Source organism: Molothrus aeneus, chromosome 12 (assembly GCF_037042795.1).
Source record: "Molothrus aeneus isolate 106 chromosome 12, BPBGC_Maene_1.0, whole genome shotgun sequence".
NCBI lineage: Eukaryota > Metazoa > Chordata > Aves > Passeriformes > Icteridae > Molothrus > Molothrus aeneus.
This window is the reverse complement of record NC_089657.1, coordinates 15315602-15339951: the sequence shown is the minus strand read 5'-3', so window position 1 is coordinate 15339951 and position 24350 is coordinate 15315602. Positions and strand designations below refer to the sequence as shown.

The 24350-nt window shown below is 42.3% G+C and overlaps 3 protein-coding genes across 4 annotated transcripts; 2 read left to right on the top strand and 1 right to left on the bottom strand.

Moving 5' to 3' along the window:
• The first annotated feature begins 87 nt into the window (after window positions 1-87).
• NEK4 (NIMA related kinase 4) lies at window positions 88-13987 on the top strand. Of its 2 annotated transcripts, none has more exons than XM_066557876.1 (16): window positions 88-144; window positions 3137-3403; window positions 4388-4585; window positions 5436-5543; window positions 6198-6352; window positions 7009-7150; window positions 7962-8387; window positions 8780-8833; window positions 9048-9188; window positions 10001-10126; window positions 10468-10531; window positions 10932-11038; window positions 11148-11236; window positions 11843-12045; window positions 12177-12310; window positions 13002-13987. In XM_066557876.1, exons 2-16 carry the CDS (start codon window positions 3290-3292, stop codon window positions 13092-13094), a joined length of 2154 nt encoding a protein of 717 aa, XP_066413973.1. In that variant the 5' UTR covers window positions 88-144; window positions 3137-3289; the 3' UTR covers window positions 13095-13987. The 2 variants fall into 2 exon arrangements, with proteins under 2 accessions (XP_066413973.1, XP_066413972.1); XM_066557875.1 differs by lacking the exon at window positions 88-144 and adding an exon at window positions 391-537.
• Window positions 13988-14272: 285 nt separating this feature from the next.
• On the bottom strand, window positions 14273-17208 carry SPCS1 (signal peptidase complex subunit 1). Its single transcript, XM_066557879.1, has 4 exons — window positions 17012-17208; window positions 16060-16119; window positions 15660-15746; window positions 14273-14730 (listed from the first exon to the last, which is right to left on the bottom strand). Exons 1-4 carry the CDS (start codon window positions 17045-17047, stop codon window positions 14608-14610), a joined length of 306 nt encoding a protein of 101 aa, XP_066413976.1. The 5' UTR covers window positions 17048-17208; the 3' UTR covers window positions 14273-14607.
• Window positions 17209-17236: 28 nt separating this feature from the next.
• GLT8D1 (glycosyltransferase 8 domain containing 1) lies at window positions 17237-23982 on the top strand. The gene is made up of 10 exons (XM_066557878.1): window positions 17237-17392; window positions 18930-18985; window positions 19093-19191; window positions 19631-19847; window positions 20479-20596; window positions 21135-21219; window positions 21434-21546; window positions 22073-22239; window positions 22374-22486; window positions 23120-23982. Exons 2-10 carry the CDS (start codon window positions 18970-18972, stop codon window positions 23308-23310), a joined length of 1119 nt encoding a protein of 372 aa, XP_066413975.1. The 5' UTR covers window positions 17237-17392; window positions 18930-18969; the 3' UTR covers window positions 23311-23982.
• The last annotated feature ends 368 nt before the right edge of the window (window positions 23983-24350 follow it).

Here is a 24350-nt window from a genome sequence, read left to right as displayed (position 1 = left end):
GTTACGACTGCAGATGCTCAGCCACGGGAGAGCTCCAGGAGGAGCTCTGAGGATTTTTTAATCAATTCTCCACCCCATCCAAAGGGACCGGACGGGACGGGACGGCTCTGTGGAGCTGCTGCGCCCTGCCAGGGCTCATGACAGGTGGGGTGTTTTGGCACAGCTGGGGCGGCCGTCCTTGGCTCGAGCTCGGCACAGGGATGTGCCGGGGCCACGCCTCACACGGGCCGAGGAGGGAACAGCGCTGTCCCGGGGCCGCGGCGAGGCCCGCCCCGCTGCCTCAGCCGCGCTGCCCGCTCTCAACATGGCCGCCGCGCCCGCTTCCAAAATGGCCGCCGCGGCGTCGCGCCCGCGCCGGGCAGCTGCGCGCCGGGCGCTGTATGGCCGCGGCCGCCCCGGGCATCTCTATGGCAGCGGGCGCTGCCCGGGCCCGGCGGCGGGAGGATGCCCCTGGCTGCCTACTGCTTCCTGCGGGCCGTGGGCAAGGGCAGCTACGGGGAGGTGAGCCTGGCGCGGCACCGCCAGGACCGCAAGCAGGTAGCGAGGGGCTGGGCCGCGGGGCAGGGGCACGGCGGCGGGCGCGGCTCGGCCTGAGGGCAATGCCCGGGCTGGGCTGGGCGGGGATGCCGCGGCGTCTCTGGTTCGGCTGTGACCCGCACCCAGCTGGGGCCCGGCTTTGGCTGCTGGTCCTGACCCACCCTGGGCACGACCAGGGACATGGCATCGTGTCGGGGTGCAGGTGTGACTACGGTCTGGTGTCAGAGTGGGGCTGTGACCATCACCAGGTGTCGAGGTGTTTTTGTGACCATCATCTGGTGTCAGAGTGGAGGTGTGACCATCATCTGGTGTCAGAGTGGGGCTGCGACCATCACCAGGTGTCGAGGTGTTTTTGTGACCATCATCTGGTGTCAGGGTGGAGGTGTGACCATCACCAGGTGTCAGGGTGTTTTTGTGACCATTATCTGATGTCAAGGTGGGGCTGTGACCGTCACCAGGTGTTGGGGTGTGGCTGCAGCCACCCGAGCTGCTGTTTCTGTTCTCTTCCCTTGTCTAAAAGAACTTTTAATAAAGGTGTGGAGAAGACTCTTCCCGGGAAGGTTTTGGTTGTGTCAAAGTAGAAGCACAAGCATTTTTGTTGGAAAACTGGAATAATCCGTCTAGTCTGGCCAAAGCAGAGGTGTTCGATAGGGAACGTGAGAGGGCAAAGAAGTGGGGACGGAGAACATTCGGAGAGCAGTGCCACAGGAACCTGCTGTGTGAGTTTATGGCCGGGATTTTACTGGAGATGCTGGAGGAGGATTGTTCCCAGCAGGGAGCAGAGGTGTGTCCTTCCCGGATGGGAGCCCTCGTTCCCTGCCTGGAATGCCGAGGTGAATCCCTGTGACCCTGGCGTGGGTAGCAGTGAGGCAGGACTTGTTCCCTCCAGACCATCACCACGTGCACAGTCCAATGTCCTCAAAGAGTTTCTAACCCCACCTCATCCTAAAAGTAAACAGTGCATGGAGGTCACTTTCACTCGGATACAGGTCCTTGGATTTCATTGAGGTATTGCTGGTCATCTACACTAGCAAGAGCCTTGCTTCCTGTTTGGAGTTGCATGATAAATATTTGGAGTGCTTTACTGTGTTTTATCTTTTGCCAACTTTTCCAAACTTTCTTCTCTAGCACGATGATAAGGATTTTTTGTTCTGGCTTTGGCACAATGCCACATCTTCTGTGAAAGAAATTGTGTCTTATTTAAGCATATTTGCTATTAACTGAATGCTGGATTTTTGAAGACAAGGTCAAGTAGCTTTAAGTGGTTAAAACAAAACTAAATGGAATTCATACACAATTTGGTATCAAATAAGGTGGAAGAGCATTACAATAGACTTCAGCAGAGAATCTTGCCAGGAAAACATGCTCATTAAACTAAATATAATTGATGCCAAATTTAAAATAAGGCTAATATATGTGCTTTTTGCATTTTGGTGTGTATTTTGCTTTTTCCATTTTGGTGTGTATTCTCTAAAAGCTGCTGATATAAGCTTAAAACGATTTCCATGCCCAAAGTTGTTGACTTGTCACACAGACCCCGGTAGTTGCAGCATTTCTATTTTATTTGGAAGTTAGGTGATGCTGTACACAAATACACACTCCTGGAAGCTTTGCAGCATCACAGGTTCTATCAGCAACACAAAGTCACGAGGTGCTGTGGGTTTCCTGGGTAATTGGTTCCCTTGGTGTATAGGGGCATCTCCTCAGCACTAATTAAATGTGCTGGGCTAAATAATAGGTGCAGCCTGGAGAGCAGACACTGAAGCATCTCTGAGAATGCTAAAATTCAGCAAGTAAAAATATTTAAAAAGTTTTGATTTACAACCTCTCCAATAAGAGCAGGTTCAAGTGTAACCATGACATGATTGTTCTGTGGAAAGCTGATGCCCTAAAGTTATGTCCTACAAAATTTTCATCAGGATTAGGGCCAGGTTAGACCTAAATATTGGTGTTGTGGGTGATGAAAGTGTTCTATGGATTTTATTGTCTCATCTTCAGCTTCATGAATGTTTTTGCTGAAGCCTGAAATTCCTTAGAATTACATTAAATGTAGTACATATTAAGGAAGTAGATAACAACTTTTGTATGTAGCTTTGAGAAATTCTTGACCTATCTTAATGAAGAATAAAATAAATTTAGGAATGAGCATAAGACATTTTGTCTCTTTCAGATGACTTTCATCATTTGTTTGCACCTGACTGCATACTTTATATATATATTTAAGTTTACTATTGATGTGGCCTTTTTGAGAGTAACTGTGGTGCACAAACAGGTACTTCAGGCTTAAAAGATGAGTGACAGCCACACACTTAAAGTGAGAGTGGGGAGAAAAAGAGAAATGTGAACATTAGTCAGAAGAAAGCAAAACACCACAAAATTCCTGAGCAGAGTTGTATTCAGGTGGATGAATGAACACACCTGTTCCATTTTTATGGTGTAAGGGTAGAAGAGAAGAAGTTCTGCATAACTTTCATCCAAACTGCAGCCTCTGTGTAGATGAATCAGTGGATATTTCAAATACTGCATTCAGGGGAGTTCCCTAGGGCTTCTGCAGAGTCACGTTCATCTCTTACCATACACCTTGCCTTGTCTTTTACAGTATGTCATCAAAAAGTTAAACCTTAGAAGTGCTTCCAGCCGTGAGAGGAGAGCAGCAGAGCAGGAGGCACAGCTGCTGTCCCAGCTGAGACACCCCAACATTGTCACCTACAGAGAGTCCTGGCAGGGAGACGATGGCCACCTCTACATTGTGATGGGCTTCTGCGAGGGAGGAGACCTCTACCACAAGCTCAAGGAGCAGAAAGGAAAACTCTTGCCTGAGAATCGGGTGGTGGAGTGGTTTGTGCAGATTGCCATGGCACTGCAGGTACAATGGAGTGACATTTTGTCACTGTCAGATATAAACTTCATTTGACTTCTTATGTATTTAGAAATTCCGGCTAAGCTGCAGCCTTTGGATTTCTGTTTGGCTGGGTTAGCATCTAATTACAGTGGTTATTAGTACATTAAAAATGGATCATTGCAGTCAAATCAACTATTTTAAGTAAGAAATTGCTGACATATTTTATGTCCACAGCTCTGTAGCACAGTAGACAGTGGTTGCCTTTGGGGTGTTTGCAACTCTTGTCTGATATGCTTCTCTGGTTTGAAAGTTTACATTAAATTTACAAACTGTAGGGTTTTTTGGGGAAAAAAACCCGCATATTCTTTCAGAAGAATTTTGTTTTCAGTCTTTTTATTGCTGTTTTTAATGGTAAATTTAGACTACTAATGCATCATTTCTATTAAGCCTTATCCTACTGTTTTAAATTTGTATTTGAGGGTTATGAAACTTTAAAGCAATTCTTACAGCAATAAAGACCAGACATAGATATTAACATTAAAGAATAAGAAATTGGACCAAAAATTCTATCTTAAAAGCTGGTTGTTGTGGTCAAAAGTACACTAATTATGGGTACTGCTTGTTGTTTATTATGACTAATTTTCTTCCCTGTTTACACAAAGCTCACATTCTAATTTCCTCTGAAATGTTTTTGGACTAAGATTATCAAGAAATGAAAGCAGCAGAAAGTGAGTTACAGTCTTAACTTTACATTTTAATTTCTCCTTTTCTGCTGATTTATAAGGGCCATGCAGGGAGATTTGGTTAAAGCAGTGCCAAGTTTTGGGCCCCTGCCTGTATCGGTCACTTTTAATATTATTTCACCAATACTGTCTTAGCAGGTCACTCCTGACCTTGAGAGGGATTTCTGTGTTTCTTCCACTTTTGTGTTTTCTTTCTTTGACTTCTGTAATGAGATTTTACAGTTAGGAGTTGATTAACCTTATTTATATGATTTTTTCCCCCTAGTATTTACATGAAAAGCACATTCTGCACAGAGATCTTAAAACACAGAATATTTTCCTGACACGAACAAATATAATCAAAGTGGGAGACCTGGGAATAGCCAGGGTGTTGGAAAACCAGTATGACATGGCCAGCACTCTCATAGGCACCCCGTACTACATGAGCCCTGAACTCTTTTCCAACAAACCCTACAACTACAAGGTACAGTATGACAATGTCATTGCTATTTTCTTAGGAACCTAATTACTTTATTTTTCTGAGATCATTACAGTCTTACTTGTACATTTTGGTTTCTTATTGCTTCTAAGTCTTTAATCTTCCCAAAGACCAAACAGAAAAAACAGGAGAGAGATTTGTAGGAACATTTGTTTCTGGAACTGTATTTAGGAATTCAGAGCACGTGCTAAGTTATCCCAACCAAGGTGTTCAGCAGGCTGCCTGTACCTCTCACAGCTGGAGAGACAGAATGGGAACAGAAATATCAGCCTGTGTTAGAGAGATGCACTTTCTGAATTTATTATATACCAGACAGGAAGATTTACACTCAAAAGTCGTATTAGAAATAACAGCAGCATTAAAAAATAAAAAAAGGAAATTTTAATGTGAGGAATAAGCAGTGTTATTGTGAATTTAAAATATAACAGAACAAAGCAAACATGTTCAGCTCTTGCTGTAAACACACCATAAATATGGGTGTCTATAATGAGCAAGAACTGAGGGGAAACCTCTTCCAATGAAAAAATCAAGATTTTTCATTTACAGTTAGGACAGATATTGTACTAAAAAAGGAAACAAGCAACATTTCCCCCAAACATGGCTAATTTCTACCCTTCCTTTTGGGAAAAATTTGGGATATTTTTAAGGAAATAGTTGACTTGATCAAAATTAAAAGTAGAAGAGTGAGACTGAAGCCAGAAGTTTGCAATGTATTTTGGGCCTAATTAGCTCAGTGCCATTAAAAGCCTGTTTCAAAGCAGGTAACTAAGTCCAAAGATAAAACTTGTACAATTAATAAGAAGTTCCCAAACATTTTCTCTTCCCCTTTTTTCAGTCTGATGTCTGGGCCTTGGGCTGCTGTGTTTATGAGATGGCCACACTGAAACACGCCTTCAATGCCAAGGACATGAACTCCTTGGCTTATCGAATTATTGAAGGGAAGGTAAAAACTCCTGAAATTTTATGTGTGCTTGGATTTCCTATCTAGAAATTGAGATGATCTTTTCTAATCAGAAATATTGCATGGAGTTAAAAATACTTGCATGTAATATACACCATCATATGTAAGACTGTTGTTTTGTCGTGGTGGATGATGTGATACCAAGAGAGTTATTCCTTTGTAGGTATGGCTAGAGTTTCTTGTTACCTCTTCTTTTAATGAATATACTGAGTAATTTTCAGAGTTCTGAGATGACTTTCTTAATTTGCTTCTGGTTTTGTATAAACATTGCATAAAAATTAAATTACTGTGTGATGGCATTTTACTGTTATGTAAGATTAGATTATTTAAGTGTCTTCTTGCTTTGGCATACAATGAAGTGAAGGTGGATTTATTTTATAGAAATTTTTAAGTCTATTTACAGAACTTTTACTGCTCATATTAATAAAATTAGGAGGACTTCTTAGCCACACACTTGGAATTTGAATATTTTGTTTAACATTAGGCAATTGGGTAACTTTCAGCATTTGAACAATAAGTCTATTTTTTATACATATTTTTATGTAGCTAATCATAATGTTCACACACGAATGTTCTAGAAGTAGCCCCTGTTGATGAATATATTCAATAATATCAGGCTTCCCTTTCCTTTCACAGCTGCCACCCATGCCAAAGGATTACAGCCCACAGCTGGTAGAAATAATACAAACCATGCTCAGTAAAAAACCTGAGGAGAGACCGAGTGTGAAAAGCATCCTGCGACAGCCGTACATCAAACAACAGATTGCTTTGTTTCTGGAAGCCACAAAGGCGTAAGGCATTTTCATTTGAGTGATTGTGTGCAAAACATTCATGCTGTTGTTGTCTTTTTTTTACAACTTTTCCTGGGTTTTGTAGCAGGATGAAGTAAGTTTTGTTATGTGCAAAACATATGAACAAAACATATGAACATCAGTTTCTTTGAATTCTTTGAGAAATATGAGGGAATTAGAGTGGAAAATATTTTCTTTCTGCAAATGCAGAATAAAACTTTGTAGTGCTAAAAAATACAGAATTGGTAGAAAACACACCCATTTCCATATGGTTCTTGAGGCCATTTATCATCTGTGAGTTGAAAAACCAATTTCCTTTTGATATACACTGATATAATTATTTTTCTTTGTCAGGTTTAGTCAGTTATTTTACAGCTTCCAGATAGAACTGACCTTGGTGCTCTGCAGAACAGGTGTATATTGCTGGCAGAGTCTGAATTGGGTTTTTAAGATTCTTTTTTGGAATTGAAAATGAGGTTGTTGTGCACAACCTATTGAAAAATCCCAGTATCTGATGAATGATGTATATAATGATGTAATATCTATGTATGAAAACTCTTTAGTGGAGTGGATTTTTTTTAATTAGTATAATCAAAAGAAATATTTTAAATCCTTGTTGATAGTGAATGAATGACCAACTTTCATCTTCTTCACAGGAAAGCTGCTAGAAACCATAAGAAAGCAGTGGATTCTAAACCTAAAGACTCTTGTTCTGTCATCTCAGCAAAGAATGAATCTCACGGCAGGAATGTTACACACCAAAACCACTCCTCTGAGCAAGCCAGAAAATACAAAGTTGTAAGATATGGGGGTTTTTACCTTAAAAAAAAAGCCAACAAAACCCAAATCCTTCTTCCTTTTTCTAGATAAAAGCCTCAGTTTTATAACAAGTGCCTTGAGCATCCCTGAGAACATTAGATCTGAATCCCAGCAATGTGTAAAATTCATATTAGGGAAGGAAATGTTTTTAGATAAGAGTGGAAGTAATTAAACACCTGTGAAGCTAATTGCAAGATCTGTAAGATGTTGTAAACAACCCCTGGTTTTATGTGAGTTACTCTTGGAGTATTTGGGATCAAATAATTTTTCAAATACTTCATGACAAATGGTAATAGTATTTTTGCAATCAAAAATGTATTTAAAAACTAATTATAGTCACAACCAAAATTCTTTATTGTTGAAATTCTTTCCAGTGGTTACAACAAACCTTTTGTAATAGTTAATCTTGTAATAAGTCTGCTGTTCTGGATTTGAGCTTTCAGTGTTTAAATACTGAGTATATGTGGTGGAGCACATCCTAAAAACTCTTGGTGCTGGTTCCTCCTTTAGGGAAGAGCCAAGTGAGTACAACTTTTCTCTCATGGTCCTGGTGAAAAGTAGGTGTATTCCATGTGTATAAACCAGTACCTGAAATTGGTCATTTGCAAATCTGTATCTCTTTAAAAATGTGGATTTTGACTTTTTTGAGGCTCCTAATCTGTTATTGATTATAATTTCCTTTAAGTTTATATGCTCTGGTATGTTCTTGATTCTCCTTAGTGCTTAGAGAATTCTTTCATATGTGTATAAAATGCAAAAGATGACTTTTTTGTTTTTCTTTTAATCCTAGGATGAAGAAGATTTGATCAGCAAATGTAAAGCCAGCAAATTTTATCCCTCAGAGAAACCAGCTGTTGAGTTGGAAAGAAAACCAAGCAAAAATGATCTGAACAGCTTGGGAGACTCCATAGCTACAGTCAGTGGAGTGAACATTGATGTCCCCCTGTCTGAAAGGATGAAGCATGGAAGTGACAAGGGTGGCAGTGAGAGGATTCCAGAGAATAATAAAGCAAAGCATTTACATGTTCCAGGCCATTCTAAAATAACATCTAATAACCCACCAATTCAGGAAGATGGACAACAGCAAAGAGCAAAACAAGCTTTTAAAGCTGAAAGTGTTGAATCAAAGCCATCTTCTGTTGATTCTGTAGAAGATGAGGATGACACTTTGAAACTCCTGCAGCCTGTATCAAAAGACCAAAAGCAAATTGACCTGGTAATGCATTTATGCTTATTTGAAGTGGCCAGCTCTTACAATTTGGAGAGCTGCTGCACATGTTTTTCTGTCAAAGTAGGATGTTACTGATGCAATTATTGAGATTCTTAAGTGGTTAGGAGCCTTGGGTTCAGATTTGCAAAGGCAATATGGTAAAGTAGTTTTGGGATTGTATCTATCTAGATGATTGGCATTCTGTTTTTACAGGGAAAAAATTTGCATTCCCAGCTATGAACAGAGAGAGTAAGAATAGTTTTGTAACTTTTGTTCTGTGTTGTAAATAGGCCTGAATAATCCTGATTTGGATCAGGGGGCTAATTGGTGGTGATTGTCTTTTCACTGCATTTTGGTCTACCATGAGATTTTTAATGAGAAATCATTATTTGTTGTAGAGCTTGGATTCCACTGAAAAGCTGCTAGCACCCTTTGTTCCTGTTGTAATTCAAGTAAGTGACCTTCTTTGAAGGTTTAGTAGCTAAAGATGCTGGTACAGCAGATATTTTATCTCTCAAGTAAGAATTTATTGTGGTTGTACCTGTGCTATGTTAAGGTGGTTGCAGTCCAAATAGTAAAGGGGCCTGTTTTGATTTTTTTTAAGTGTGTTTGTGTAATCTGGAAGTGACAGGTCTGTGTTTTTTTAAAAATGCTTTTACTTATTAGGATGATGTCAGTCGTGGAGCTTCAGGAGATGCTCAGGGAAAAATGACCTTCCACAAGCAGCCTCACAGCAGTGTCAGTGAACCCTCTCTCCCATGGCAGCAGCAGCAGAAGAGAGAGCTTGCTGAAGGCTGCTCAGAGAAGGTGCAGATACTTGAAAAATACTTCTCCTCTCTCCTTTAAGACTCCTGTGTTTTTCCTCTTTAAACGTGGGACCTATTTTCTAAAAAAGGGTGGGTGTTTTAATGCTGTTCTTGTTTCATGTGTGTCTGTATAACTTCAGTGCTTACAAATGCAGATCACTGAAGGTGACTGTTAGAAGCAGCCTGAGTAAATCTTTGAAAATCCCCAGTACCTTTCAGGGATGAGGTGGCTGTGCCTTTACTGGGTTGCAGAGTTTCCTAGGAAATTCCATCAGGACTTCTCACTGTTTGTGACTACGAGTCAGTACCTTTGTGGATAAGGCTATTTGTGGTGGGTAGTGGCTTAGTAGTGCTTTAGAACAGATGTGTAATGGCTGCCCTGAGCTTCTGAGTGCAAACTGTAAGAAGAAAATCTTGGCATGCACACAGGATTGAGTTCCTGTAGTTCCTCCACACTGAGCAGGGAGGTTTCTTTGGGGAAAGGCACAAGGCTAAAGAAGAGAGTGATTGGTCGTTGATAACCTGGTTTTCCCTTTGGGTTTTGCTGTTTGGGGGTGGGGACAGTTGTTGCAAAGGCATTGGCTGAAAAATGGTCTGGGAGGAGGGGGATAAGATGTAGGGATGGAAAGAAGGGAAGCAGATGCAAGCAGAGATGGGGAGAGGGAAGGATCAAGCTAGGAGATGTGAAGAGGTTACAATAGGATTCAAAATCTCTGGCATCCAGCTTTACCATGCAAGAATGTCTTCTAGATTGCAGAGTACTTAAACTTTTAATAAAAAAATATATAAATTCTTGCTTGCTTCTCTGTCAAGTTCAGAGCAGTATCTCCTCGGCCTCTACCTGTTCCTTCTGATGTGACCCCAAAGACAGCCCAGAGGGGTGCAGAGCACCCTGAGCCTGCAGATAGTGCCAAACTCAGCCAAGCAGCCATTCCAAAGGTTAGTGATGAAAACTGTCTGCTGGTTTTTGTCTCCTTTCTTCTGAGCAGTTTGTTCCATGTGTGTGTGCACAGTGAGTAAAGAAATGTTTGGTAGCTTCCTGCCTCATGGAAGCCCTGCTCAGTGTGGGATGAGCCTTGCTGAGCCTTGGAGGTCAGAAGCCCCTTTTCTAGAGTTCAAATTGGTCTCAATTGAAGACAGTTTTGTAATAAATAATTAAGCATTAAATAGTTGCTCCCTCTCCTTGAACCGTTGAAAAGGATTTTTTGCTTAATAGGTGATTAGGAAACAAAAGCTATGATGGTGATTGCAAATTAAGATCAAATTAACTTCCTTTGAAGGAGCGGCCCTTGTCAGCAAGAGAACGGAGGAGGCTGAAACAGTCTCGGGAGATGCTTCCCTCTGGTAATTTTTATGTTTATATGTTAACAGTTTATGTATAAGTAGGCTAATTACTTTTTTCTGAAGAAATTATAACTTCTTGTCTGTTCTTCGCTGCCATCCTCAGAACGGTGCACTAAGGAGCTAGTTCTATGTTAAATAAAAAGTTCTGTTAACATGTCTGTATTTTTCTGCTTTTTAGTTATGTTCAGTTCTGTTCTGTGTTGACAACTTGCCTTTGAAATGTACATCAAATGTAGAATATTCACTTTCAAACAGGAGCTTCAATGTTTTCTATTAGCAAAATACCTACCTCCCTGTCTGCCTTCTGCTAGGTGATAGATTTTTTTCTGGCACGAACATGAAACTAATTCAGAATACACACAGCTTAATTGTAAATATTGTCAAAATGTCCTCCTTCCAGTGGTTCCAGTGAGACAGTCTTTAAATGGTGCAGCAGTTGAAGCAAAGTCACGTGTGGAAAATTGTGTTAAAGTTCCCCAGTCCTCATCAGATCCCAGTATTTCTCAGGTAAACTTTGTCAAAAGTATTTCTTCCATGTAGGAACAGTAATAGATGCCATATTTCTGAATTACTTACAACTATTAGAATTCTTGTTATTTATTCCCTCTTCCCTTAGAGAAAGAGAGAAGCCCATTGCCTGTCTGATGATGAGCTGAGCTCTTCCACAAGCTCTACAGACAAGTCTGATGGTGATTCCAAGGAGAAGTAAGGATTTTGTTTAATACTGTGCAAGAATTTTCACTGCTATACTGGACCTTGACTTGGAGTGGAAAGAAAAGGCTTTCACACTTTATCTATGCATAGTGAGTGATTGCAGTATGTGATGCATAGAGGAAAACAGCCCCACTGAATTATTGTCTCTCTGTGACTGGACACTTTCCATGCTGACCTGGGCTGTGGGATTGTGTGTGGTTGTTTTGTGAACTGCAGTTTCCCAGGAAAACAATCTTCCAGCACCAAAGGACATCTGCTGTCAGGATGCATTAAAAGCACAAGTTAAAAGGTGCCAATGTGCATCCTTTCCACTGTAAATGAGGCTGAATTTATCTCTGATTTTTGTCAGTGTAAGCAGCTTTCAAAAGATGCAATTTGTTGCATTACCAGAGTCAGCAGTAGCCAGTAGGATTGTGGGGTTTTTTGCTGGGCTCTGAGCCTTTGTTAAATGAAATAGTACTGATTTTGCTATTGATAAAACTGCACCACAACTAGGAATACTTATTAGGACCTGAATAAACTCACTGAAAGCTCTTGGAATGCAGGGTGGAAGTTGCATTATGATGGTGACTGAATTATTTATTCCTTCTCTCCTAGGAAAAGTATGAATGAAATGAATGACTTGGTGCAGCTGATGACATGGACACTGAAAATGGACTCCAAGGAGAACTCTGAGTGCTGTGTAACCTCGACCCCAGCCCCAGAGTTTAAACTTCATAGAAAGTATCGAGATACTTTGATTTTGCATGGAAAATCACCTGATGAATCAGAGGAATTAAAAATGGAAGAGATTCCTTCAGGTCTGTTGCTCTGGGATTGTGTGGTAATACTTAAGAGTCGTCCTGTATTCTTTTGCAGAATATGAAAATTGTCTGTACTGAAAGTAATTACTACTGCACTGATTTTTTTCATTGTATTTTATTTTTAATAGATATGTCATTGGTCCCTTACAAGATTAGGAGAATGGTTGAAATTTTGAGATCTGATGTGGTGCAAGGATTGGGAGTGAAACTTCTTGAGAAAGTGTACAGAATCATGGAAGAAGATGATGAAGCAAAAAGAGAGGTGAATGTCTTCCATAATAAAATAGTTTAATTTCTTTATAAACCTAGATAAATGAGCAGGCTCTTTATCCTATTGAGATAGGATAAACCTTGATTCCAGAAGATCTTTATGTAGTCATGGGCAGGCAAGGACCTAAGTATATTGTAATTTTCGTGCTTAAGTTTGATTCTAGATGTAGACTAAGTTCAACTCCAACTTGTTCAGAAACCATCAGAGCTTTAGAACAGTACCATGGGGAAGGTGTGAGGGATGTAAATAATTTTATTCTGTTAATAATTTTATGCTGTTTCTCCAGTAATAATTTCTTCTGTCTCTCAAATGTTTGCCTTCACATTACTTTCCTTATGCCCCTTATGTCCAAAATAAGAAATAATTTAACATCAATCCCCAATGGAGGTGAATAAGGAATACCTTCAGCTCCTTTGATTCAAAACTTGTTTACACGTACCCAGGCAGTATTTGATTTGTAACCTGTGACGATGTTACATTTTAAATTTTTGGGTGAGATTTGAAAGTCTCTTGCTTTTAGACAACAGTGTTCATTTTTCTTCTCTCTCATCTGCATTGCCAAGCTTCACATGCTTCTTTGAGCTGAGTGCTTTGGTATTTTTCTGTTAATATTTTGGTAGCATCTGCTTCTTTTCAATGCCAGTAAATGTAGTGGGTTTTGTTGTGTGTGTGTTGTAAACAGCTGCAGTTGCGGGAGCACATGGGAGACAAGTACGTCAGTTACAGTGCAAAGGCTCGGCACCTCAAATTCCTTGAAGAAAATGTGAAGCTCTGACCAGAATCTTTTCCTTGGACAAAAGAACTGTTTTCTAGCTCCTTTGATAGACTGGACCAGCTTACAAAGCATGTTCATCCACTGATCTCCTTTGCTGGAATAAGGAGGTGAACTTGCAGGGAATGTTAAGAATTCATAGTAATATTTTTCATGTTAAAATGTGAACCAGGCTATCACTTTCTCAGAAGAGAAACTTCTGAGTTGCTCTTTAGTTTAGTTTAGTTTTTATTCTCTTAAAAAGTTGCTTTCCATAGGGGTCGATACCAAGTTTTGTATATTAAGGAGTGTCAAAAAAGATTATGTTCTGGTTTGAGTTTGTCATAGCAAAAGGTTTTTGGTATGGTCTCATACTAAATACAATAACAAAATCTCTGCCAAGACTCTGATGTGATAAACTATAATCTATTACATCAGATAGTTGTGAAAATTTAGCATGAAGAAACAATTACTAATTTTTGTGGAACTCAAGGTCCTCAGGTTGCGTAAATTGCCAAGTTCAAGTGCTGAAGGGGGCGGCTGTACTGCTTGTAAGGAGAGACTTTGGTCTTGTATTTTGTTGCTGAGGCAGTCACCAAGTGGGGGAAAGCATTTGGTATCTGGATAAAGTAAGTCTGAAAATGTTTGAAAGGAATGCAGCCATGGTTACCATGGTTCCAGTTGGAGAAATCTCTTTGCCTTACAAATACTAATTCCTTTTAGGAATGAAAGTGCCCAAGACCAGAATCTCTTAGGGAAAAGATAAAACACTTCTTTCTTTTTGTTTGAATCCAGAGTGTCTCACTACAGCCCTCAGGCATTGCTGTGTACCATACCTACAGGAAAAGCACATGTTTTTTAAATAATAAAGAAGTCAAATGGAATTGAATTTTTAAAATAAATAAACCTGTCTCTTTTCCTGCCTGTAGCTGAAATACTGTAACCTCCAGCAGCTGTGAGGGAGCTTACTGACATGAGCCATACCTATGGATGCTGCTCACACACTACAAGCTCAAGTTACAATGTTTCAAGAGCAATTCTTACTTGTTCTTCCCAGGGAAATTTATTTTAAACAAAAACTGGCTCTCTGTATCCTCCTATCCTAGAACAGTTATTGTCAGAACTGTGGGGTATGTACCATTTCACAGTATTTGTTACAACCTGGCACTACTGACAACTTGCTTTACACACAGTTAGAAACATTTCAGTAGTAGTTCAGCTGTTTATTAATCTTTTAGGCTATGGCAACAGCTTAACTAGTATTCATTTTATTCACTGTGTTCCTTTTTAGTGAAATACTCAAGATATGACCTCCAGTAGCCTTCTGAAGTTAATCCCCCCCATCCCTGTGTTCCCAGTGACTCCCCTGAACCTCCAGACCCAATTTCCAGCCTTCATGCTCCCTGCAGAGCTTGGTTGTACTCATGGATGGATACAAAGTACTAAGAAAAAACTCAAACGCTAAGCTAAGAAGTATTTCTCAATGGAAATTAATTGAACAAAACTTAACAAAGTAACAGCCTGGAAACCATCATTTTTAGCTTTTAGAATGTCTCTTTGGCTTCCTGTCTGCTGCCTTCTTCTCTTCCGTGCCCGACTCCTGGACCGGCAGCCACTTGAGGGGATTGCGGCGGTACATGGGCCATGGAGGGAGCGTCAGCTGAGGGCAGAGGAGGCAGTCACAACAGGGACACTGAGTGCTAGGGGCTGTTCTGCACAGCTCCTTAGGAAAATCTTCACCCCTAACTCATTATCTATTAGTCCTTAAAAAACTCTTGCAATTTCATATACATTATATTGCAAAGTCATGCTTAAGTTTGTGACTAAAGCACCCCAGGGTGTTGCAAGGAGGAGGACAGCACCCACCCTGAGGAAAAAAGGACTCCTGAGGTGACACCAGCATTCCCAGCACCTCCCACGTGCACTGAGACCCTCCCCTTATGTGGCATCACAGGTAAGTAACTCTGGGATGTTTAAGTAAGTAAGGAGCAGATGGATGATGATGATGTTACAGAATTACAGGGACTTTTCAAAACAGTGGAGTGTGTGTGTGTCTTCAGTAGTGATTGGTCAAATTGTGCTCTATCTGAATTCTTGAGAGGTGTAAGAACCACAAGTAAAACTGGATTGGTTTTACTGTTATTTACTATTTTACTATTGGGAGTGCCCCATAGGAATGGGACACCTCTCATGTATAGATAAGTAATTACTCCTGAAATTCCATTCTGCCTGTCTCCTCAGGCAGCAGGGGACAGCTGCAGAATTGTCATGACAAGCTGCTACTGCACAGAAAACCTTCCTGTCCTTTCTGTTACTAATGCTGTCAGCTGGACTTACTCTAACTTTTAATTGAAATGAAAAATGAACTCAAAAGTGGTGTTAAATTGCAAAAATTCTGCTAGCGTTTCAACAAAAGCACTTAATGGGCTGCAAAGCGTTTTATGCAGATCAAAGAAAGCACAAATATGTATTAATAAATCTGAATTGCATAGCAAACATTAGTCTGTGCTTACAGCCCCTCAGTTTAGCAATTTTTTCCTGATTAAACAGTGCATGTATTTTTTTTGTTTGGGGAAAAAACATTCTTACCAAACATGATAAAGCAAATCCAGCCATAACTATGTAGACAGTCCATCCAAACTGTTCAGTGATGTATCCATAGATGAAACCAATTACCTGGAAAAACAAATATTTTAAAAAAATCAAACTTTAAATGAAAGAGAACATTTCCCATGACATGACTAAGATGCAGGGGGTGGATTTAGGTAGGAAAATACAGGTTTTTCAAAAGCATGTACATCTTTCAAACCTTTTTAAAAGTGCAGGCCAGCAATGAAAGTAAAAGATGGGAAGTAGAAAAGTTTTAATCCATGACAGTCTCTCTGACTTTGTTTAAAGTTTTTAGTGACTCCAAACAATAAAAATATTTATAAAATCAGAAAATAAAAATAGTCCTTTATGTTCTCACCCACAGCTCTACTATACTTACTGCAGAGACAAGAATGATTCCTTGAAAAATCTGTTCTGCTAATTTTTGGCCCTTGTAGTCCTGTGGAAAGAGACACTTTTTAGTCAGTTATTCAAACACAAACCTGCCCACTTAACTCTTTCAGGTTAGATCCTACAGTCTACCTGACCATGGGTTCTCAGCATTTTTGTTCAACTTTCAAACCAGATTGGAATAATTTTTCTTACAGTGGCTGAAAACATCTCCTCTGCGGGCTTGACCACCACATCACCTAGAAACAGAAGCAAGCACTGTCTGATCAGGGTAAGTAATGCAAGTTCAAAATATCATTGTAGTCACCTTAACATCACTAAGTAAAGCTGTATCACCACAGAAGAGGGCACGGTGTGTGTGGCACCTGTGTTCTGGAGAAGGCTGACAGATTAATGTCTCCAGGGTGGGTGCCAACAGGATGGTGCACATTCTCTTCAGTGGTGCCCAGCACCAGGATGAGGAGCAATGGCCATAAACTAAAACACACCAAGTTCTACCTCAACAGAAGGAAGAATTTTATGTTGAGGATGGCAGAGCACTGGGACAGGCTGCCTAGAGAGGTCTTGGAGACATTCTAAATCCACTTGGATTCATTCCTGCTCCAGCTGACCCTGCTTTGGAGGGTTGGACTGGATGATCTCCAGTGGTTCCTTCCAAGCCCAGCTAATCTATGTTTGCCTGACGTTAGAAAACTCTGGGAGCACACGCTGCCTTCTGTCCTACAGCAGAGGCAGGAAAGCACAGAGGGGCTTCCCTTACACAGATAGCTTCTTTTTACAGTGTGACGGTCCCAACTCGCAGGTCAAAACCCGAATTACAGGGATTCATCCTGCATCCCCCTAGCCGTGCCTCGTACACGGGTGTCGCGCAGGGGACACTGAGACCCGCCCCCGGCCGTGTGGCCGCAGTGCCCCGGTGCCGAGGCCCGAGCGGGCCCTACCATCTGCGTGGGGATGGAGCGGAACACGCTCAGCATGGCGGCGGCGCTTCTCCGGCGTCTTCCCGTTCCTCTTGGCAGCCGTCTCCGCGCTCCCGAGTAGGGCCCTGCTGCTCGCGGGGCGCGGCGCGGCCTCTCCGCTGCTACCGGCGCTCGTCGCGGCGGAGCGGAAGGCGGCTGCTGAGCTGGCCGGAAACACGCCCCGTCCGCCCCGCCCAGAGCCCCGTCGGCCGGGGGTGCCGCCCCCAGCCCCGGCCATCGCCTCCGCGCCGCCGCCGCTCCGGGGCTGCTCCGCTCCCGCTGCCCCCAGCCCGCCAGGACGCATCTCCTCGGCAACGGCGGCTTCGCCCCGCAGGACCCCGGCGGAGGCGCCCTCTGCGGCAGGTGCGAGGCGCCGCGGAGCCGCCTGTCGGAAACCCGCACTGACTCGGCGGCTCGCGGGCCGCCCCCCCGCCCCAGCCTCGGGCTCGTCTCACGGAGCCGCCGGGCGCCGCCGCGGCCCCGGTATCGCGGCGGGGTGGGCGCGGCGCGGGTTGGGCGCCTGGCGGCGGTCAGGCACCTGGGCGGGCACCCGCGGGCCGCGCGCTGCCGCGGTGGCGGTGCGGGCGGACGGTCCGTGAGGGGCCGGGGCGGTGCGGGAGAGCCGGGCACGGGCCCGCCGGCCCCGGAGCGGGGCTGTGCCCGCAGAGCAGCCCGGGGAGCGCTGTGTGCGCTGCAGGCAGCCGGCGGAGCCGCGCGGTGTGGGTTTTATTGTGGTCCGTGACCATCCCTGTGCAGGGACGTTCTGTCGCTGTCCCCAGCCCGGCTGCCGCGTGTCGCTGAGGCGCCGGCCGTGTCCGTGCCCGTGCCCGTGCCCGCCTCAGCCCCGGCGCTGGGAATCGCCCAGCGGGACGTGGCGTTTTGCTCCCAGGCAAAGCTCCGTGTCCCGCCCCGTGCCAGCAGTGCGGTGGTGCTCAGAGAGCTCAGGGCAGGGATTTGTTGGGCTCCGCTGGTGTGTCTGCAGCAGCGGGAAGAAGATGGTTCTGATACATGTAACAGTCACAGCACAGTCTGAGGTGTTTTAATTTAGGCATTTCTCAAGTCTCTCGCCGTTTCTGCAGTTTTGCGTGTTGTTAAGGAGCTTTCTGTGTGTCATTTGGCAGCTCCTTCACACACCAGGATGCACAGCTCTTGTTCTGACTTCACCTCAACCCTTAAGTAATGAGCAAGCATATTTGAGTTTCTTACCAAAATTGCATTGGTGTTGTGTTTCTACCCCCTTCTATGACATGATGGTACTGCCTTCTTTCCCACTTTTTTCTCCCAGTTCAGATAGTTAAATAAATAGGTGCAACAGTAAAGAAAACATACCTAATTTTCCAGATCTTTCAGGTCAGTTTTGACTGGCAGAAGGAGTTTGGCCTTTTTCTGTCAGTGGCGTGGCAAGATCTACATGTCTCCTTTTCATCTCTGAGACCTTTAGATAGGTGATTGTACTGAGGGGGTCCCTAACACAAGAAGGACATGGACCTGTTAGAGTCCCTTCCAGTGCCTAAAGGGGCTGGCCAGGGACTTTGGACAAGGGCATGGATGACAGGACAAGGAGGAATGGCTTCCAACTGACAGAGGGCAGGTTTAAATGAGGTATTGAGGAGAAATTCTTCCCTGTGAGGGTGGTGTGGCCCTGGCACAGGCTGCCCAGAGAAGCTGGGATGATGTCTGTGCCTGTGGCAGGGGTTGGAACAAGGTGATCTTGAAGGTTCCTGCCAACCATGCTCACTTTTTTAAAATGTGACTTAAGAGTTTTATGTATGTCATAAAACTGACAGAGGGAAACACTCACTGCCTTGGACACTGAAGCTGTTGTGACACTCCTGGTGATAGTGTGCTGTGCCTCATGGAAGAGTGCACTGACAGTGACTCCTGTATTTTTTTCTTGCAGATTTGCAGGAACCTTATGCTAATAAAATAAGAATAGAAAAATGACGTTAAGGAAAGGTGTGTATATATGTGCTTGTCTGATTTTTTTTTTTTTATCTTTTGTATCTGAGTTTCTCAGTTGTTCTCTGGTTATATTGATAAAGATTTTTCTTCTTAATTTTCAGTGAACATTTCCATCCTTATAGTGGCTGTTGTCATATTTTTGCTAGTTATTCATCATAACTTCCTAAGCCTCAGTGACTTCTTGAGACGGGAATTGTCAGGTATGTTGGGTTTTGTTTTAATTTAAATATATATATATGTATATTTAAGATTTGGTGGGAAAACACCTGCTCTGGCCAGACAGAACCTACCACGTGGTTTAGGTGAATGGGAGGGGAAAGTTAATGAGGTTATAGGTGTGGCAGAGGGGATCAAAGGCAAGTGCAGACTACTGCAGCTCAGCCTTTTAATATCTTGTGCTGTGTGTGAATATGTGTGGTTAAATGTGTGCAGTTTTCTGTAAATGTGGTGTTATTCTATTCATTAGCATCTCAGATTCTCAAAAGCTGATGCTCTGTTTGATCCTGGCTCACTGTAATCCACACCTCAGCTCGGACATCCAAGTGTTTAGCAGAAATAATTGAAGCGTTGGGAATTTTAGTGTGGTAATAATAATAATATATAATAATAAAAACAAGTATGTTGTTTTCACTCCCACAGATCCAAGTCCCTTAGGACTTCAGCCTATAGATTTCATTCCTGCAGCTCCCCAGAGGCTGGCAGATGAGTGGAATGACAAGGAGATTCCTGTGGTCATTGCAGCCTCAGATGAGAGGCTGGGAGGTGCAATTGCAGCCATGAACAGCATTTACCAGAACACCAGAGCCAACGTGGTTTTCCATATTGTTACTTTGAATGATACTGTGGATCACTTGAGGTAATGATCTTTTCACTGGATTCCCACAGCATGGTGAACTCTGTATTTCTGAGAGGAGAGCAAGCTGCCTTTCCCTGGAGCTGCACTCCCCTGACTCCCAGTCCCAGCAGGTTTTGACAGGGCTGCTGTGGGAGTCCCACCCTTCCTCCTGGGCAGGTTTCAGGGATGGAAAAGAAACATCTTTTCCAATGGGCTTATATCCAACCAGTGAGGAGTTTGTTGGTGGAGGGGTTGTAAAAGGTACTTCTACATTTCATCTAAGCAATTCAAATGCTGGCAATCACATTTCTATATTTTTATAGATTGCTCTTTGATTCTGTTATTCTAATCCCCTTCTGTCCACACTGATGGTTTTGGGAAGGGCCTGTGCTAACAGGAGTGTGTATTTCTGATAAAGTAAGAAGTGACCCCGTACCTTTCACATGTCCCAGGTGTGCAGGTGCTGACCCTGCACTTGCCCCTGTGGCCACACAGGACAGCACTGATGTCAGCATCAACTACATCCCAGATGTGTTTGTTGGGCAGGGAAGTGAGTGGCCACCTCCAGATCTGTGTCACTGTTAGCTGGGTCTCCTGCTTTTCCCTTGTTTTTGTCTCATTAACAAGATCTGTGCCTCTCTCCTGCTTGCAGGATGTGGCTGAGGAGCCCTCCTCTGAAAAACATGCGGTACCGAATTCTGGATTTTGACCCTCGTGTCTTAGAAGGCAAAGTACAAGTGGATCCCCAAAAGGCAGACACGTTCAAACCAGTGAGGATGATGCTGATTACTTTTTGCAATTAGTAGTTAATAACAATATATTTTGATGTTGGCTTTTGAACCCAGCTGGAGATTAAAATCAAATCTTTCTGCATAGAAGCAATCTTTCATAATAAAATTCCTAAATTTCAGTAGAATTAAATATCTAGATAGTGAGAGATGGATTTGAATATCTACATATGCATGCCTAGGATCATTTTTTGCTGCTAGCCAAAGTGAAACACTGCAGCTGGCATGTCAAGCATGCCAGCACCTCAGAGATGCAGATCTATGTGGAGAAATAAGAAATTCTTATAATAGACCATTTTTAAAGTTAGTTTATCAATGCATATATTCATGGTAAACCAGGAATTGATGGAACTTATTATTTTAAATTGTAGGATATTGCTGCCTATTTTACTTCCTCTGTAGAAGTTGTCTTGGACATTAATGCCATAGATAAGTGCCAAAAAAAATCAGTCAATTTCACATTTATTTGGAAATTTTTTTCATTCAATTCTCCACTTCTCTTGCTTTGCTGTTCTCACAGTTAACATTTGCAAGATTCTACTTGCCCAGCTTTGTACCTCATGCAGAGAAGGTCATCTATGTGGATGATGATGTAATAGTGCAAGGTATGGGACCTTTGTTAGCTGCCACTGGCCTTATGCTGAGGTCAGTATCTTATCTCCCACAGAACCCAAACATTTCTGTATAAACTTTGTAAATATGAGTGAATTGAGTTAAACTGAGTAGTTTTATGTGCTGTAACAATGGACTGAACAAAGCCTAACGTGGCACTTAGTCAGGATTGCTTTTGATTTTCCTGTGCTTGCTTCCATTTTCCAGATGATATTGTTGAACTTTACAACACCCCATTGAAACCTGGACATGCAGCTGCATTTTCAGATGACTGTGACTCAACCAGTAGTAAAGTTGCTGTCCGTGGAGCAGGCAATCAGGTTAGTTTTAGTCTTGTTCAGTGATAACAATGCTGTAGATCTCAGACTTTTGGGAATGCTCCAAATGCTGAAACCTGAACCTAAATCTAAATGTGACTTTCCCTGCCCAAACCAGTTTTACAAATGGGACCTGCAGTTTCTGTTCAGGCACAATAAATTACCTGGAATTTTTGCTGTGCTTTACAATGAGAGCAATTCTCGTTATGGAACAGTGGGAGGTCTGAGAACACTGAAGGGACAATTTTTAATTTCTGCATGTATAAAAAGTACTTTATCTGAGACTGGTACCATATTAATAATATAGTATTATTAAGACCATGCAGCATTCCTTAAAATATGTAGTCTATATAATCATATTTTTAAAATGTTACACTTCTTAAGCTTTCTTTCTCTCATTTTAAAGGAAGGGATATTTAATATAACAACTTCAACTGACACCTGTCTGCTCTGAGTTGTGCAGAATTTTTCTTTAGGAATTTCCCATATATTTTAAGCTAATTTCTACTCTCTTTTTTTTTCCCCCCAGTATAATTACATTGGGTTTTTAGATTACAAAAAAGAAACCATCCGAAAGCTTGCCATGAAAGCCAACACCTGCTCTTTCAATCCTGGAGTTTTCGTTGCCAATCTGACCGAATGGAAATTACAGAACATCACTAAACAACTGGAGAAGTGGATGGCACTTAATGTGGTGTAAGTACCCCAAGCTAGGGGTGCCAGCAGCTCAGGGTTCTGCTGGTGGCATTTCCCTCTTGAATGGAAGGCTCTGTGTGTGTATCTCTGCTGCAAGTGAAAAATCAACTGATCAGCATCTTTTCAACTTCCAGAGAGGAGCTCTACAGTAAGACTCTGGCTGGCAGCATCACAACACCTCCCCTGCTAATTGTGTTTTACAAGCAGCATTCCAGTATTGATCCCATGTGGAATGTCCGACATCTTGGTACGTAGGAAGCGTTTGTGATGCTGCTCCCCCAGGGTGTTTTTCCAGGGCTGTAGCTGGACATCTTGTTCATGATGTAGCAAAGTGGGCTTTTATTCCCCCATTCTGTCCTTTGTTCTTTAGGAAAAACAGCTTTGCAATTCCGTCTTGGGGCTTGTGGGCCTGAGTCTTTCTCAAACTGCTGGGGGTTACTTCTTGAACTGACTTACTCAAAATCCTTTTAATTTTCCACAAGTATATTGTATCTGATGTGATCCAAGGTGTTTCTTCCAAAACTTTAGAGAAGGGCAGATATTCATGTCTGTTCTACTGGTGAAACCCCAGTGCTGGGAGAGCTTTTTCAGGTTATGTTTCTGATGAACAATACATAGGCTGCTGAATTCATCTGGGTGCTAATTGGATTTTAAAGAACTTGGAAGTTAAGGCAATGTAGGAAAATAGACGCAGATCAAAGTGACATTTAGTTGCACCTGATTGTTTTTCACTTTGCTCTTACTTCTGCTTCCCTTATTACCTCCTTTCCCCATAAATAAGATTTCCTTTGTTAAATCCTTTGTTTTGAAGTTAACGTTTTGCACGTTGCTGTTTTGGTTGCCTTTTTTTCAAACACTAATGCTTCTCTTTCAATTGAAGGGTCTAGTGCTGGGAAAAGGTACTCTCCTCAGTTTGTGGAAGCTGCCAAGCTGCTCCATTGGAATGGACATTTCAAACCCTGGGGAAGAACAGCTTCCTATGCTGAAGTCTGGGAGAAGTGGTATGTCCCTGACCCTGCAGGCAAGTTCAACCTGATCCGCAGACACTCGGAGGCCTATGAAGCAAAGTAGAGTCCATTTGAATAAATGATGACATTTTCTCAGGAACTTCTGGAGCCAAGCAGAATATTTTTCTTTAAGCCAACTTGTATTACAGAGCCAACCCTGCCTTCTGGAGCACAAGGTGATGCACTTGTTCAGCTGCAGTTCTGAAATGCACAGGTCCAAAGGAGGCTCCTGTCACCTGTGTGACACAGGATGCTACTCCAGCAGCACTACAGAAAACAAGGGAAGATCTCCACAAATGAGCACTTTTTTGTCATTTCAGTTGTGTTCTCCTGCTCCTTACTACAGGTCTTCTAGTGGGGAATCATTTTTGTCAATTACAGAAACAAAGTTTCTAAGAACAAGATAGAAATTCAGCTGGTGCTTGCACCAGCAAATCTTGCACAGCAATGTACTGTAATTAAGAGCTGCCTGGGTTTTGTTTTGTTGTTTTGTTTTGTTATCCTGTGAAATAATTCCCTCAACAACCCTTCCTTGCATGAAATCTCCACCCAACCATTTCTCTTAAAGTCTTTCTTACAGAATTCTGCAAAATTGAATCCTTTTTGAAAGATTAATCCTTTGAGTATTATTTCACTATGCAAAATGGTTTTAACTGCCAGTGAACACTAAACCAATTTTTTTGGAAAGTGGTGGATGAAACTTTGTTTAAAAATAAAGCTAATTGTAACATGCTGACTCCAGCCTCAGGTAAATGGCAATCTAATTCCAGTCTTGATACAGGAAGTGTTTCCTTTATGAAAAGTAGCAAGTGATATTAAAGCCAAAGTCAATTATCTGGTCTTTGTGAAAGCAATCGAACTCTAAAATAGTACAAACTACTTATTTTGGGGACCAGACTGTATTAATTACAGATTAACTTTGTTATTGTTGAGTCCCTCATAGTTCTCTCAAGTGAGCTACACTGCTATAGTTTTTCCTGCTGTGCTTTTCCCCATCTGGGAACTCATCAAATGAGATGCCTGTAACCTCTGCAGCCAGCTGCCCATCACCTGTGCTAAGGTAAGTTGGTGTTTTTTATAGTTGTATTGTTGGGTGATAGTTAT